The sequence below is a fragment of the Balaenoptera borealis genome (assembly GCF_965194805.1).
Source record: "Balaenoptera borealis genome assembly, chromosome: 10".
NCBI lineage: Eukaryota > Metazoa > Chordata > Mammalia > Artiodactyla > Balaenopteridae > Balaenoptera > Balaenoptera borealis.
The window spans coordinates 66,167,012-66,180,575 of NC_138874.1; the positions used below are offsets into that span (position 1 = coordinate 66,167,012).

At 36.8% G+C, this 13,564-nt stretch overlaps 1 protein-coding gene across 10 annotated transcripts in view; it reads left to right on the plus strand.

Moving 5' to 3' along the window:
• The window catches only part of NRG3 (neuregulin 3), a 1,093,570-nt gene that overhangs the window by 939,429 nt on the left and 140,577 nt on the right, over window positions 1–13,564 (plus strand). Inside the window, exon 4 of one of the 10 annotated variants that reach the window (XM_082406739.1) lies at window positions 11,675–11,737. The exons of the other annotated variants lie outside the window; for them this stretch is intronic. Coding sequence (XP_082262865.1) covers window positions 11,675–11,737 — 63 coding nt within the window. The remainder of the gene's footprint in view (window positions 1–11,674; window positions 11,738–13,564) is intronic. 10 annotated transcript variants of the gene reach the window in all.

Consider the following 13,564-nt stretch of genomic DNA (forward strand, 5'->3'; position numbering starts at 1 on the left):
ACATTTATAGCAACACCTAGGTTAGTGTTTGATTAAATAACTGGGTACTGTAGCCTAGCCAAGTTGGTATATGTCACATATACCAAACTATCACGTATAACAAACTAAATCAAAGTTTATACTACTTGACACACAAAAAATTTGTTTCTCTTTCATGGTAAAATATTGTGCTTGTTGGCGGGGATGGGAATGAGTGCTGGCCTCCACAGGGTCACAGAGCAGATCAGGAACCCATTTAGAAAATCAGACCCCATCTAGAAGTTCCTCCCTTTAGGGCTGTCAGAGAATTGTTTAAAACAGTCCAGGAACTAGAATATATCCCTTTTCTTACATTGGCCAGAACTCAGAAATATGGCTCCCCTTAACTGCAAGTGTGGCTGGGAAATTTAGTCTTTCTGTGATCAAGAGGAAAATGAGATGGTTTGAATGAATAAAAACCCTGTCTGCCGCATAGGATTTTTTTTTTTTATCCTGCTCTGTTCACTGACATATCCCAAGCATCCAGAATATTATACTCTGAAACATATTTGTCAAAGTCCTAATGAAAAAAGAAACTATCAGGATAAAATAAATAATAAATATAAGAAATTCTAAAGATTTAACATATTATTTATTAAAATATATTTGAACTGAATTCTCCCATTAAAGGATAGAAACAAAGCACAGCTATGTACTTTTTAAAAGCAACACACTTTAATGATAACAAAGTACAAGATAAAGGGTTGGGAAGAGATACTGTTCAAATATATTAAAAAAAACTGGAAAGCATAAAGTTTAAAGAGAGTCTCTGTATTAATGAGAGACAAGTTGCCAGGTAAAGTTAATGGGATGAATCAAGATAAAGAGGGACACTAATTAATAAGAAAAGCACAGTATATCAAGATGATAACCTGTCATTAACCAATATAAACCAATCTACATAGCAACTAAATATATAAGGTAAAATACATTAGATTAAAAAAAAAAGAGCTTGATACAAATACAATTATATAATTATAATGGCAACTTCCAATATATCTTTTGTCATGGTTGAAGAGATCTGTAGAGAAACATACATAAAGACACAGATAAATTAACTAAAACCATCAATACCGTAAATAACTGGGACTTTAGGTCATTTTCTACATATCAGTGAAGTAAAATAAATCACAGACAATGGCAGAAATTATAAAAATGAGCTAGCTAGCTAATATGTTCTGGTGAGTGACTCTTTTTATGTACCTCGTTTATTTGCTTCAAAACCATTTCCTTTAGTGCCTCTTTCTAATTAAGTCTCATTATACATAATGATGGACTCTGCATTTAGGCCCTGTTGATACAGTACTGCTACAGGGTGTATTTACCCAGATATAAAGAAGTTCTGGGGAAGTCGGAGTTCTGTGCAGGGAAAAGGGCTATCTCTGGAGACAAAAGACTGGGTTTGAGTTCTGACCTTGCCCTCACTAAAGTAATTGAATACCTCTTATAGATGCAAAATGTATCTGGAATCACAAACTTGAGTTCAAATTCACACTATAATTTGCCAGTTATGTGATCTTAGGCAATTTACTTAACCTCGTCGAGATTCCATGTTCTTATCTCTAGATGAGAAACCATCTCTAGAGATGAAATTCTGTCTATAACTTCAGTAAGCTTTTACATAGTAGTACAAATAGTTTATCTTCTAGGATCCAAAAGCTCTCTGCAATCCCCATTTCAAATAAAGAACTGTATTTATGTTAGAATAGCTAAAAAGCCAATTGAGACACTTTTTGCAAAATAAAAGAAATGTTTCCCCTAAAGGACAAAGAGGGGTTAATTAAGGCAGTGTTAATATGACAGATTCCGTCACTTCCATTTATCAAATTTCCAAAACATAGGCTAGAAATTGAAAGAACTTCAAATGTTACAGGCTTGTTTTGAGTTTTATATATACACAAGTGACAGTGCTTAATGCATAACTTGCTTAATGGGTGATCAATACTTATTAATTATCTTCTTTCCTTTGCTATCTGGGAGTAAAATTAAGTTGATAGAGCTGCAACATTGCTCTCGCTGTCACAAATACTGACAATTGTCCGTTGGGATTTTCCTACTCAATAAATGTCTTCCTGACGAAGCCAAATGATTTCCTTTCTCACATATATATTATGATTGAAAATGGGAAATTGCTGATCTACAAAATAAGTTGTGATGCTGGAAGAAAAATGTCAATAATGTGCTTATACATGTAAGGCACAGGGGATTAAAACATGCCTGGGCAGGCAAAAAGAGAGCAATGGTATTAAACATCTTAATAAATATTTGATAGAAGGGCAGAAATTGAGGGAAATGGATATACTTGGAAGAGGAAGAAGCAAGAAAAGAATAAGGAAATGTAACATTTGCCTCAGGTCTTTGAAATATGCAACAGAGAAAAGTTGACATGGAAGAGTGTAAATATTTTAGCACAAGAAAAATGAAACGCTTGAAATGAGAAATACACAAGACAGTAGATGTTCTGTTTTATCCACTTTGAATGTTTCTGTGAGAGGCAACCATAAAAAGTACTGAGAAGGAATATTAATGCAGTCTAACCTTTAAGCTACCATAGGCCCACGCACAAAGACACACACACACTGATTTAGTAGATCTCAAACTGAAAGTGCATAAGAATAACCCTGAGAGTTTATTAAATATATAGCTTATAGAATTTGCATTTTTACATGCACTTTGGCTGATTCTAATATAGATGTTTGACAGTCCAAAGTTGAGAAACACTCTCTAGTTTTTCTGTACTTCATCATTACCCTTAGAGAGGTGGATTTCCAACTAACATTTTCATCTTGTTTCCTGGGTGGGATTATAGATTCAGAACAACTTAGAGAATTGAAAATCATCTTTTTAGTTATGCAGCAGAACCCACTAAGATTTGAATGAGCACTCTTTATTGAGCAGAACATTCATGGGACTTTTTCTAACCCATGGGTTGTGGTTACAAGAGAAGAAAGAGATGGCAGGCAAACTTGGCACAAGATTCAAAAGAAAAGAGACTTGAAGCATCCCTGAAAGAGAAGATAATCCAGCCCACAATGCTAAGAAGATATTCATTATCAGCATTCTGAAATTTGGGGAATTATAGCAGCAGATCATGATGCTGCCTTCCAAAGGTCTATTAAAATACATGTGTATGGAACAAATAGAGTTCACTTTGAGGGATTTCTGAATGATGATTATTCAATATCAAGCAGAATTGGAAGAGGAAGGCTGTTTAATGTTAATTCATGAAGGACTGCTAAAAATTCAATGGTAGAAGATTCTCTACTTGAAAAAGTAGACCAACCAGCAGGAATTAAAGATTATAAGAATAATACCAAGGTGTTGTGTGTGTGTGTGTGTGTGTGTGTGTGTGTATGTATATACACATATATACATATACACATATATACACACAATATAAAGATGATAAAACAATAATTAAATAATTATAAGAAGAATTGCATATAATATGGCATAACAGCTTATACTTAGTTTCTAGAAAAAATATGTCCATTTATAAGCAACATGAATCTAAAATTATCATTGAGTTCTGTAGTAGTTTGTTTTTTGGTTTATGGTTCAAATACAACCAAATAAAACATAACAAATGCATGCCTACTATGTATGAGAGGTTGTGCTTGTACTTTTAGCAATTAAAATTGTGTTCAGCTGCAAGTGACAGAACACCCAATTAAACAATGATTTCAGTAAACTAGGGGTTTTATTTGTCTGAAGTGATGAGAAGTACAGAGGTGTAGGGAGTCTGGTGCTGGTACAGCACTACAAAGTGTCCTTGGAATTTTAGATCTTTAACTTATTCTCATCAACCATGTTAGCATGTGGCTTCCATCTTCATTCTGGCTGCCTCATAATTGCAGGAAGTCTGTGCCATCCAACTCCAGGCTGAAAGGAAGAGGAGGGCACCTAACAAATGGCTAAATCTTTTAATAAATGATTAACTAAGTGTTCCCATAGAAAGCGATTTGCTGAAAGACAACCTAGAAATTGTCTATTCTAATGCTATACAGCAGAACTGTGTCATAGAGCCACCGTAAATGGTACAAGGAAGGCTGAAAAATTGAGTATTTATTCTGAGTACATTAACACTTTGAAAAAATTATGATAGAGTGGAGAATAGATATCAAGTAGGCAAATAGAAATGCCTATAAAATTAGATATGTTATCTAATTTAAGCATTTTATAAATCATATACATTTTATTTCTTAAATAGATGAAGACAGTGAGACATATTGACAGAAAGGTTAATAAGTAACTTACCTGAGGTCACATGAGGTTACTAAAGGACAAAATCAGGAATTAAAGCCCATGTAATCAAATGTTAATATCTTTTTCCAGCATACAACATTCGTCCAGGTACCACCAAGCAATATATTCCTTAGAAAGTCAATTTCAAAATAAATAAATAAATAAATAAATTTGTTCATCATTAGCCAGTCACGTGGTCAATGCCTTTTGATGGTAGAGATTGCATTTTTTCATCCTAGACTGAAACCATTTTTAGGGCACAGGCCATGTCTTCAACATTTTTGTATCCCCAATACTTAGTCCATGAGTTTGATTGGCAGAAACAGAGATATCAAGCTGGATAAATCTGGATTTAGAGACTATTTTTTCAGCTTACAGAATCTGGGGGAGAGGGTTTTGTTCTTGTTGTTGTTGTTTTTAATTTTTCTAATACCCACACAAGGCATCATAGAACATGTTATAGAGTATGCATTTAGCAAATTCTTGCTAAAGGTTTAAATAAATAATTAAAATGTGATTTTGTATGGATGTAAAATATATATGTGCATATATATATATATATATATATATAGAGAGAGAGAGAGAGAGAGAGAGAGAGTAAGAAGAATAGCAGTAAAAAGAGCAGTGCCTATTAGAATTATGATTCATTTGGTTAAAAGGTCACACAGAGCTGGAAAAATATTAATTGATAAATTGACTCGACCTGGGTTTCACTGTGATGAATTTCATTCATTCAATCCAAAAATATTTGTCGAGCACCTACCTTATACCAGCCATTGTCCTAAACATCATGGATACAGTGAATAAAACAGTGAACATATTGTTATGGGTTGAATTGTGTCCCCAAGATTCATGCATGGAAGTCCTAACCCGCAGTACCTCAGAACGTGACCTCATTTGGAGATGGAGTCTGTAGAGGGGTAATCAAGTTAAAATGAGATCATCAGCGTGGCCCTAATCCAATATGACTAGTGTCCTTATAAAAAGGGGAAATTTGAACACAGACGTCCACAGAGAGAGAATATCATGTAAAGATGAAAGCAGAGTCGGGGTGATGCATCTTTGGCTAAGGAATGCCAAAGATTGCCAGAAAGCCACCAGCGACTAACAGGGGGGCATGGAACAGATTCTCCCTCACAGCCCTCAGAAGAGACTAACCCCTCTGACACCTTGATCTCGGACTTCCAGCCTCCAGAACTCCCTCTGACACCTTGATGTCGGACTTCGAGCCTCCAGAACTGTGAAACCATACATTTCCACAGTTTACCCCACTTTGGAGTACTTTGTTTTGGCAGCACTAGCAACTATACACAAGTGAAGCCCCTCCCTCCTGGAACTTTACATTCTAGTCTGGAGCAGGGAGGGAAATAGAAAAGCAATGAAGAGATAGGATAATGTTGCATATAGTAATAAAGTCTAAGGTATAAAGAAGACTAGGGGGAAGGAGATAAAACATGCCATCTTATGTAATAGGATCTCTGATAAAAGGACATTAGAAGTGAAAGGAGGTAGGGATTGAGTTGTGTTGATATCTGGAGGAAGAACATTTAAGGGCAGGGGAACAGCCAGTCCATAGCTCCTGGGAAAAAGAGTGCTTCTGGGTTAGAAGAGCTGCCATGAGGTCAGGTGGTTCAATTAGAATAAGGGACAGAGAATGGTAGCAGTATAGTCAGAGATTTAATGGAGGAGCGGATTGTATAGGTCCGTGTTTTATTTTGATGATAACTTTGGTTTCTATTCTAAGTGACATAGAAAGCCATGGGAGGGACTTTTGAGCAAAGGAATAATGTGATCTGACTTAAAATTTCAAAGGACCTCTCCAGCTGCTGTGTGGGAAGAGACTGTGGGGAGGGGGGCAGAGTTGGAAGCAGAGAAGTCAAGGAAGGCTAATGTGCTAAAACCTTCCAGGTGTGAGATGCAGCTGGTTTGTGCCAGAAAGGTGGTGGAGGACAAGATGAGATAGGCAAGTGAATGGTCAGGTGAAGCATCACAAATACAACAGGAAGCTTGACAGAGAAATGGAGACCAAATCTATGGAGGATGCTATAGGAAGTTTCTGTTTAAGAGAAGCAGTAAAGGAGAGGGAATTGAATGTTAGTACTGGAAGGAGTAAATGAAGTTGGTGTCCAGGAGAATTTGGCTTGCTACAGTCATGAAGCCATCCAGAGCAATGAGGTCATCAGCCAACACATAATTTATTCCTCCTACTCATATCTTTGAGTGACATTCATTTATGGACCCTAGTGAGCTGTGGTCACAATTTAGTCCCTGCAATGAGCAAATGAATTTCATTTTCCCTAGAGAAGGCTCAGTTTGAACAAGGGGGGAAATGTCATTATTTTAATCTCCTATGGCTTTGAGCCCCTTATCTAGGATTTACATCCATCTATTAATATGAAGAAAAGGAAATTCCTTAAAACAAAAATTCAAGCTGATTTGACATCAAGTAAGTAAAAATGTTTGGTTTAATAACAGCAAATGCCCATAACAACAATAATTCAATAGTAAGTGCTTAAATAGCTTGAAGTCCCACAAAATTTGTTGAAAATTTCTTTGCACCTAGCTGTTTGCATATATTGTTTAGTAACCATGCAAATTACCTTATTGTATATTCCAATTTTTGCAACGGCAAGAAATGCCCATTTAAAACAAATTTTTTTAAATAAAGTAAAATTTAGGGATAACATGACTATATTGAGTTCAGTGTAATTGTATCTAATATTGCAGTATAATAAGCTAATCAGCCTTCTTGATTTTGTAGCAGTAACAAATCTCAGTCTAAAAAATGTAGAGTAGATGTGTATACAAAGCCATTTGTGTCGTGGGTTCAAAGAGTAAGTAAGTACTTGAAACCTGGGTTTGAATCTCAGCATTGTTAGTCACAAGTTGAAGGATCTAGTTAACCTCTATGTGCCTCAGTTTCATCTCTAACATGGGAATAAAAATAGCAACTACTTCATAAAATTGCTATAGGTTTTAAATTAATTAAGACATGTAAAGTGTATAGATAAACGGCTGCTTAGAATAAGCCCTCAAAGATTTAAGCTATATTATTATCTTCGTTTTTTAAATTTCCTTATTTTCTCTCTCAAGTTCCATTTCATTGGGTTAGAGAAAAGTGTAATCACAGTTCATCCTTGACTCCTGTTCCCTGAGGATAGCGTCACAGTTCTGTAAAGAGGTATGGTTTACCCAGTGACCGGGCACTGGTGCAGCTGCAAGAGGTGGTAGATGGGCAAATCCTCTGTGCCCTTGTCTATCCATGCTGGAATCTGCTGAGATGTCCTCACTACTGCCATGTTTTTAGTCCACAGAGGCCATTGCTGCAGACTGTAGTCTTCCCAACCTCCTAACTCATGTATGTCAGGTTCTCGGTGATTGTGCCTATCAGGTTCATGGGGAATAAATTGACGTGCCTAGCTGCTACCCACCCTGGCGGATCTGAGGGTCATCTCTCTGGATCCTCTAGCATCCCATCCTTCAGTGTAAAGCTGAAATTGGGAGAGCAGTGGACATGGGGTGCTCTGGTCTTGCTGCCTCCAGGGACTGTAGTTAGCAAGTTCAAGGCAGCCCTGTTTGGGAAGCTGTTTCACTTCCTCTAGTTGGAGCAGTGGGATGGTGAGAAGTGCATGATTTGGCAGCGGCAGTGTGCATATTTTTTTCTGAAGGTCACCTCCCACGCCTTTTGGCTTTCCTCCATTTCTTCCCTTCACCTAGAAACTCTTTAACGTATTAATTTGCAGGGGAGCCTGGTTCTTTGTCTGTACCGTCAAATCTAGTATTTTATATTTCAATTCCTTCTGAGCCAAGGATTTTGCAACTCACAAACTTTTTTTTTAATTGCTAAGACCTCCCTGCCCCGAAGCAACGGACAAAAGAATACAGGATAGAAGGAACTACCTGTAACCGAGGTCACGTTGAGTAAAACTTCAAAAATCCATGCAGCTATTTAATTTTTCTTTATTTACTCAAATACTCTCGCTGTGCCAGGAACTGTCCTGGGATCTGTAATATAAAGACATACTAAGCATGGCTTTTTTTATTAAGTTGCTTATAGTCATTTGGGGGAAGATGAGCAAGAAAACAAAGAACTATAATAGAGTGTGATGAACCTAGAGTACATAAATATAAAAGATTCCATGAAAGACTATTTCTATTGGAGACATTATGTGGGAAAAGATATGCATTCCAGAGCTGGTTGTGTTTAAAAGTGAGTCGTTATGAATGAAATTCACCAGACTGCACGTGAGCAAGGTGAGGCTTTAGAATTGAAGAGAGAATGTGGAGGTGGGGCTGGAGAAGCGGGATGGGGCTGGATCATTAATGTTTGACTTACATGGCATGCTAGGCAAGGTGGAAAGTTTTCTGTGGGGACAGCGGCATGATTTAATGAAGTTACGTGCTTCCCATCTTGGGAAGCAAATTAGCCCATCTTGAGCAAATTAGTCCACCTTTCTGAATCTCAGTTTCCTCATCTGTAAATTATTATCTGCAGAAAGGATGCTGTGAGGATGAGTCAGCAGGACGTCATATAGACTCACAAGTCTATCATTTGTAGATGGTAGTTTTGAGGAATAACATTGTAGACTCTATTCATTAGCTTTGCTAATGTCTAAGTGATGTAAAATTAGAACTTTATAAATTCATCCATACTCAGCTTTTGACATCCACACAGCATTTTGAAAAGGTTATCTCACTAATAGGATGCCCAGCAGAGTGATTATTTTTATCCACATATCTAGAAAACACACAGAGAGAGTTATCAAGACTATAGAAGAGGGTGGTGGGAGGATGAGGGTGAGAACTTCAAAGTACCTGGATTCCACTGGGTTCCCAGCTAATTATAGGCAAAATTAGATAATAGTTTCTGCCATTATTTTAATAAAGACGCTTTCCCTGGCTTTTCTACACTACGAAGAATAATTCAGCTACTCTGGGGTAAGCCATTATTGGGAGAAGGCTCTACCAGTTTAATTTCCATTTCTTTATTTCTGTTAAATAAAAGAAGCTTACATTAGTCCTATGTTATTGACTACTTAATAGATTTAGGAAGCAGGTAGCAAAAGAAGAATTGTTCTTTGCATTTAAATGAACCAAATAACACCCTCAGCTGGTTATGCATTTAGGGGGAAAAAAATTGCTACATTTTAAGTCTGCAAAAGTAATAAATTAATCCATTAGTGAGCCCAAGTGTGTTGTCTGTTGTGCTCATTATCGAGTATTCCCAGGTGTTCAGGGGTTTATAAGTCTAAATTGTTGTGACTTTTAAACTTGGTAATAGAAATATCCAGCATAAGGATCATAAGCTATGAAACTATTCCCATACCAGTGCTTTTTACAAAAAAAATTACAGCATTAAATATTAAATTAAGATGTTCCCCAATATTGGAATGTGTTAACTTGTCAGAATGAATGAAGCAAAGAAACAAAATTAGTAATAGAAACCGTAGGGTTGCCAAGTTTTCTTCCCAGTTGCCTGATTTTATGTATCATTTTAAGAGCACAATACCAAATATTAGGCACCATGAGTATGTGCGTTTAAACAAATAAATCTATTGATTTATTCAGATACCCATTTTCCATCTATTTGTGGATTCAGTCAACAAAAATGCTTTGAGCATTTACTACCTGCTAGGTAGGGCACATAGTCTGGAAGGAGGCGAGACTGCCAGACAAATGACCGCAAGATAGAATTGAAAGAGCAAAGTGTTATTAGAAAGGGCACCTCTTGGGGAATTGTTTGAGCTGAGTCTGAAAAGAGCAAGAGAAAGCAGTTCTTCCGAAGACCAGGAGCTCTAAAAAGCATGTTGCGTTGAAGCACTTTCTTTCATTCCACGGATGGAGCTGAGTTTATGTATGGAACAGAGGCAGGGGATGAGCACAGGAGAGAACACGGCTGCCATGGATGGCGGTGGATAAAAGCCTCGTTGAGGCTTTTCTCTGCAACCTCAGTAGCTACCAGTGCTTCCCTCTTCTCCCAAAGAACATTAAAATAAGAACTTCTTATATAAGTAGTCACTTGCCTGAACATCTCAGTTCATTGAGGTGATAGAAGAGGAAAAGAAAAGACTTTCCTCTTTCTTTCTTTTTTTTTTTTGTTCCCTGCAGGTGATTCACAATTCAGTGAGGAATAAACTATGTAACTCGAAATATAGTTTGTGTGTGTGTGTGTGTGTGTGTGTGTGTTTTAATGGAAACCTATTGGAAGTGTCCAGAAAATCTGGAAGACTAAGGTAGAAAATCTAGCCTGAGAGAAAGCATTATAGTTTATAAGCATGATTTACTTTTAAAAAAAATCTCATAACGATATGCCTCATTGAGAAAGAAAATTGGTGGGGTTATGAAAAAGATTCAATAAACACTTACTTTCCATCTGCTATTTGAAAGGCAGAAGGGGAAGTGAAGAAGGGCCAGGCAAAAGATCCTAGTTTTCCTAATCAGTTATGGTATAGGTATATCTCTACAAGTTATAATTCAGTGCACAATAATCCTACTCCTAAATACAGATCCCATTATCATTCATAGAAAAACAGAGCAGATTATGTTATTTCAGGCTTTCAGAGATGGCTTCAGGAGGAAGTGGTCCTTGAAAGACAGACTGAGTTTGTAGGAGGAAGACTTGAGAGTCCATCAGGAAAGATATTCAAGGCTAGTGTAATGGCTGGAATAAAAACCTGAGATGTGTGGGTATGGGCCTATTTGGGGGAAGTGCTGGTAGAACAGAATGCTTAGAGAGTTAGGAAAAATGGGTGACTTCTTTCTCATATTTTAAGTGATTTCCTACAGAAAAGCTTTAAATAGCCAGCTACCTTCTGCATTTGAAGAACTATCTGTCATGCAATATATTTTTCCATACAAATAAATACCTTTACGTAAAATAATATAGAGCAAAGCCAGAGGCAATGACAATGGACAAGCCTACCATTCAGAGGCCACAATTGCCTGCCACAAAATATGAACCCAACCTAAAGAGTGGTTACCAAAAGGAAAGTACAAAAGTGCCAGGTCTGTCTTGTGTTGTCTTGTCCCACATCATTTCTTGATGGCATCAGGCATCACTTAAAAGTAAGCTTCCAACACACAGGCTTGTTTTGGGTCTTAGCCCTGAAACAGTTAGCCCAGCCTATCATAAGTTGCACTTTCTCGGATGCTATCAGTTTCCTGAGTCCTAACATAAAAGTACCTCTTCCTGATTATGACCTTAACTTGCCTCCTAGTTTGAATTATCTTTGCTATTTCCTTGGCGTGGACTTGCTCTTTTCTTTACTTCATCATGAATGAGGCTTTTTGCCAGCTCCGTTACTTCCCTGCATTTCGGTGTTCCAGATAAATACCTTGGGCAGTTGGTCCAGGACCAAGAATCTTCTACCTCTTGGCTAATCTTTCTCTTTGGTCCCTCTATTTTTGGCAGATGGGAAGCAGAAGATACCTTTGTTGGGATCTCCATGCTACCAAAGCTGTCATCTGTTGGGAGGTGGGAGTTAGGTTTTTTGCTCTTTGCTTAGGAGAGTTCATTTCAGAGCAATGTTTCTTAAAATGTGTCCATCATTTTCTGAATTAGTATTCATCATGAAGCTATTGCAATTTTGAATTTAGGAATATGATTAAAAGCATAGTACTAAAACAATTTGTTAACAAAGGCTTTAATTAATTAGCATGTCAACTGCAAGCACAAATAATGCTGATTGCTATATGCTTCTTTCTTTCCTTTCTTTTACTTCTTTTTTGAGTAGACGTTCCCCTATTTTATTATAATCCTTACATCTACCAACCTTAATCTCTTCTGAATGTCTTCATTGATAATAAAATGGATTGAAGTTGAAAAGTTACAATCTGTAAAAGTGTACAAAACAACTATTTCAAGGATTGCTTAAATAGTTTGACATTATTAAGAAGTAAGCCCTTAAATAGCATATAGAATACTATTTTAATTACCATGGAAAATTGAATACTTTTTCCTAATAATTGACCACTTGTTCACATGAATCCTAAATTACATACAAAAATTATACAAAGGTATACATGTGTTGGACACTTTCAGATAATAATCTGGTGATATTTGGACTCCAGAATTGTAGACTCATGTAAGTAGTAATTAAATGTAGTACTTCCATATGGGGGGTGTTCTAGAAACATTTATGGATATTGTTTTTTCAATATCGAAAGAGTTGCACCCAGAGGTGTAATGATCATTGGAATCCTCAAAATCTGAGGTGATGGAAAACAGCCTGGATGTGCTCTAAAGGAATTCAAAATATCACATGCAGTGGGCAAAGGGGCTGACTCAGATGGCATTTCATTCATTCAATAAATATTTATTGAGCATCAACAAAATGTCAGATTTTGATAGGCTGGAGTGATAAATCAGTGAGAAAGAGAAATAATGACCCTTCACTCCTGGGATTTGAGATAGTTTTTCACCCTCAGAATATAGGCATCTATAAATATGGCCTTTAGTTTTTCACAAAGCTTATTTTCTTCACCTATTAAATGGGGGTCAGTAGCACTACATTACAGGCTAATTTTTAAAGTTATATAAAATAATGTGTGTGGAAGTTCCCAGTGAGAAAATATGAGAAGTTGAGAAAGTTGATAAAATATGACAAGAGCTGGGGAATTTCAGGAACAAAAACCCCGAGTGCATTCACCTATACAAATTTGCTATCATCAATTATATAACCAAAATAGTAGTATTTTTTGAATGAAGAATTCTTCTATATAATGATAATTCTTATTTAATTCTTTAATCAATAATTGTGAACATGAAATCATTTTAAGTCTAATGTTCTAAGATGTTTTCACTAGAAAATTCTACAAGCTATTTAGGCAAGATTCATCCTTGAGGAGCAGCCTAAACAAAGAGTCACTCATAAACCTCAGTTGTAACTCTGATTTGTTATTTGATTTCATGGAGCGGAATGCCGATCTTGAGTTTGCGCTGCATGAACATGTGGCAGTCTCCATGGCTGCTTGCTTCTCCTCCTTTGATACAAATGAATATTTTTATTTAGAGGATGAGAGAGGAATGTGAAATAGAAGTGTCTCTGTTCAAGAGGAATCCGTGACAGAGCTTTTGAGAAGAAAAATTAAGAGGTCATGTTTCATTACAAGGCCCGTGGAAGGGAGAATGGGGCTATGTGCTCTACTGGAAAAGTGGTTTTACTACTCCATGATTGATGACCTGTCTGGTGTGAGGCTGGTCAGAGTATTAATGTCAGGACTTACTCTCAACAGCAGAAAAAGCTGTCAGTTCTGATATGATAGAAGTAGGAGTGGGATTGGGATTATAGAGCTGAAGTGG